At 64.2% G+C, this 2,886-nt stretch overlaps 1 protein-coding gene across 1 annotated transcript in view; it reads right to left on the bottom strand.

Annotated features, from left to right (window-relative positions):
- NANOS3 (nanos C2HC-type zinc finger 3) overlaps positions 1–2,195 on the bottom strand; it is a 2,623-nt gene extending 428 nt beyond the window's left edge. The window contains exon 1 of the mRNA XM_008051281.1: positions 1,650–2,195. Within this exon, the coding sequence (XP_008049472.1) occupies positions 1,650–2,195 (546 nt within the window). The remainder of the gene's footprint in view (positions 1–1,649) is intronic.
- Between the last annotated feature and the right edge of the window lie 691 nt (positions 2,196–2,886).

Here is a 2,886-nt window from a genome sequence, read left to right as displayed (position 1 = left end):
TCCCCGCTCGCCGACGCGCGTCCCGCCGTCCCTCGGACTTTCGGGAAAAGGAAACACCCGAGGCCGCGCTCCGTCCCCCGCGCCCCGCGCCTCCTGGGCGCCTCGACAGGTGTTCGCGGCACAGCCCCGGCAGGGGCCGGCCCGGCCCAGTCCGATGGCGGAGGCGGCACCCACACACCAAGCCAGACCTGCCCCCTCGGTGGCTCATTTCCTCGACGGCGCGGTGCTGCGACGGATTCCTTTTCTTTTTTTTTGAGTTGGAGTCTCACTCGGTCGCCCAGACTGGAGTGCAGTGGCCGCTCCCGGCCACCGCAGCCTCGACCTGCTGGGCTCCGGCGATCCTTCCGCCTCGGCCTTCCGAGTGGCTGGAACTACAGGCGCGCGCTACCACGCCCGGCTCATTTTGATTATTGTAGAGATGAGGTCTCGCCACGTTGTCCAGGCGGGTCTCAAACCCGCGGGCTCAGGCAATCCACTCACCTCAGCCTCCCAAATTATAGGCTGAGCCACCAAGCCCAGCGGGATTCCTTTTCAAACCAGATGGGCACTGGGGCCACGGGCACCCGCGATAGCACCTGGCGCCGTCCAGCCCTGGGTGGGAAGCTGTATGTGCGCATGCAGAGGGGAGCCTGGGAGGCTCCTGCCGCTCCGCTCCATCCTCAGCTGCAGCACCTGTTGCTCCCCCAGAGCAAAGTCAAAAAGGGGTGCTCCCCCGCCGCAGACTGCCTTTGGAGAGCGCAGCAGCCTACCTGCACTCTGACCCATCAGCCGTGCTCTAACACGCCCACCAAGGCCAGGTGCGGTGGCTCACCCCTGGCATCCCAGCACTTTGGGAGTCGGAAGCGAGAGGATTGCCTGAACCCAGGGGTACGAGACCAGCCTGGGCAACTTGGCGAGACCTCATCTCTACAATAAATCAAAAAATTAGTCAGGCATGGTGGCGCGCGCTTGTGGTTCCGGCTACCTGGAAGGCTGAGGTGGGAGGATCACCTGAGTCCAGCAGGTCGAGGCTGCAGTGGCCGTGACTGTGCCACCGCACTCCAGCCTGGGCAACAGAGTGAGACTCCAACTCAAAAAAACAAACCTAACGTGCAGACCTGACCTCCCTTGCCCCCTATGGCTCCCTAGTGTCCAAGTCCAAATGACAGCCAAGGACATGCAGGCCCCTCCGCTGAATGAGCTGCGATGCTTGGCCCACACTTCCAAGCCCTTCAACAAACTGAATCAGACTCCCAAAGCGGCTTCCTCCAGGAATCCCTCCTGGACACCCTCATCTGAGTCAGGAGCTTCCTGTAGCTCTCCCATCCACCTTGTTCACTGCTGGCCCGGCCCAGAGGCGCAGAACAGGCATGTAAACTATTTTGCAAACAATTTGGCAAGTGAGCGAAGGGGGAAGCCAGGGTTCAGAGAGGCTGAGCAACTTCTCTCAGGCCACACGGCTCCTAACTGCCCAGCAGAAGCCTCCTCGGCGCCTTCCGGCAGACCCCACCACCACGCCCCACAGCCTTCTTGTCAGACCACCCTCCCTCCTAGGAAAGGATGGCATTTCCCCCGGGGGCCCTGGAGAGGGAGAGTGACTTGTCCTAGATCGCCCCGCGAGGGGCTCAGCCACCAGCCTGGGCCCGGTCCCCTCCAGGGCAGCCCCCCACCCGGTCACCTGCACAGCCACCGGCACCTCCTCGGCGGTGGCCCGCGTCCTGCGTCCTGGTCTTGTCAGGCCGCGCCAGCTTCTTGCCAGCCGAGTTCCGGGTGGTGTAGCTGTAGACGGAGGTGTAGCCCTGGCCCGTGAGCGGGCAGAAGCGGCGGGTGTGGGCGCGGTCACGCGTGGCGCCACACTGGGGGCACACGTAGTCGCGCAGAATGGGGCACAGCACCCTGCCCGCCTCGTCCTTCAGCATGTGGGACTGGTAGATGGCCCGGGACTCCCCATTGTGCTTGCAGAAGGAGCACAGGCGTTCGGGCGCCGGCAAGGACTCCAAGCTGGCCTTCTGGGCTCCTAGCTCCGACTGGGGGTCCAGCGGGGTCTCGGGGTCCAACCTGGTCTCAGGGTCCAGCCTGGTCTCGGGGTCCAGCCTGGTCTCGGGGTCCAGCCTGGTCTCGGGGTCCAGCCTGGTCTCGGGCTCCGCCTCCCTACACAGGGCCCCAACCAGACCCGCTAAACCCAGGTAATCCGTCCACAGGTCGAAGGTCCCCATAGCTGAACCACCCGGGTCAAACGGAAAGGCAGAGAGAAAAGGAACTCTGCCCAGCCCAAGATGCCTCCAGCCCCTTCCCAGCTGGCCCTCCCACCCCTCTCTGGAGCCTGGGAGTCTGGACTGTCTGTTCGCTGCTTTTACAAGCCCAGGGGGCCGAAAGGGGAGGAGCCAGCTGTGGGAGGGTCCTGAGGGCCACAGGGGGGCTTGGTGCCCATCCTGCACGTGCCCAGTGGATGCAGAGCCTCCAGGTGGGCTGGGGGACAGCAGACACAGGGGCCATCTGAGGACTTTGCACCGCGCCCCCAGGGTGCTGCGGGGTACCCTGTCTGTCTCCCCTTGCAAGAGCCCTCTGCCACCACCCCCCAAGCCCAGGGGGTGAGGGGTGGGTGCATGGGTTGAGTGCTCCACCCCCAAAGACCAGCGTGAAGGGACCAGTAACTTAGTAACTTCTCTCTTCCTTCCCCTGGGCTGGGCAGTGGCCAGGTGTCCCTGGGCCTCCGTAGGGGGTGGGGGTGAGATGCCCCAGCCGTCTCCGGGAAGAGCATGGCCCCTGGCCTCTGGCTCATGGGCCAGGAGTGTGCACATCCATTGTCTCCGTGGAGGCCCCATTGAACGGATGAGCAAGCTGAGGTTAGAAGCCACCTGCCCATCAGGTTACAAAGACAGTGCCCAGGGGGTCTCCTCTTCCAGT

Source organism: Carlito syrichta, unplaced genomic scaffold (assembly GCF_000164805.1).
Source record: "Carlito syrichta isolate Samal-C Ts95f unplaced genomic scaffold, Tarsius_syrichta-2.0.1 Scaffold169305, whole genome shotgun sequence".
Classification (NCBI taxonomy): domain Eukaryota; kingdom Metazoa; phylum Chordata; class Mammalia; order Primates; family Tarsiidae; genus Carlito; species Carlito syrichta.
Note: the sequence above shows the minus strand (reverse complement) of the source record. Positions and strands in the feature narration are given on the sequence as shown.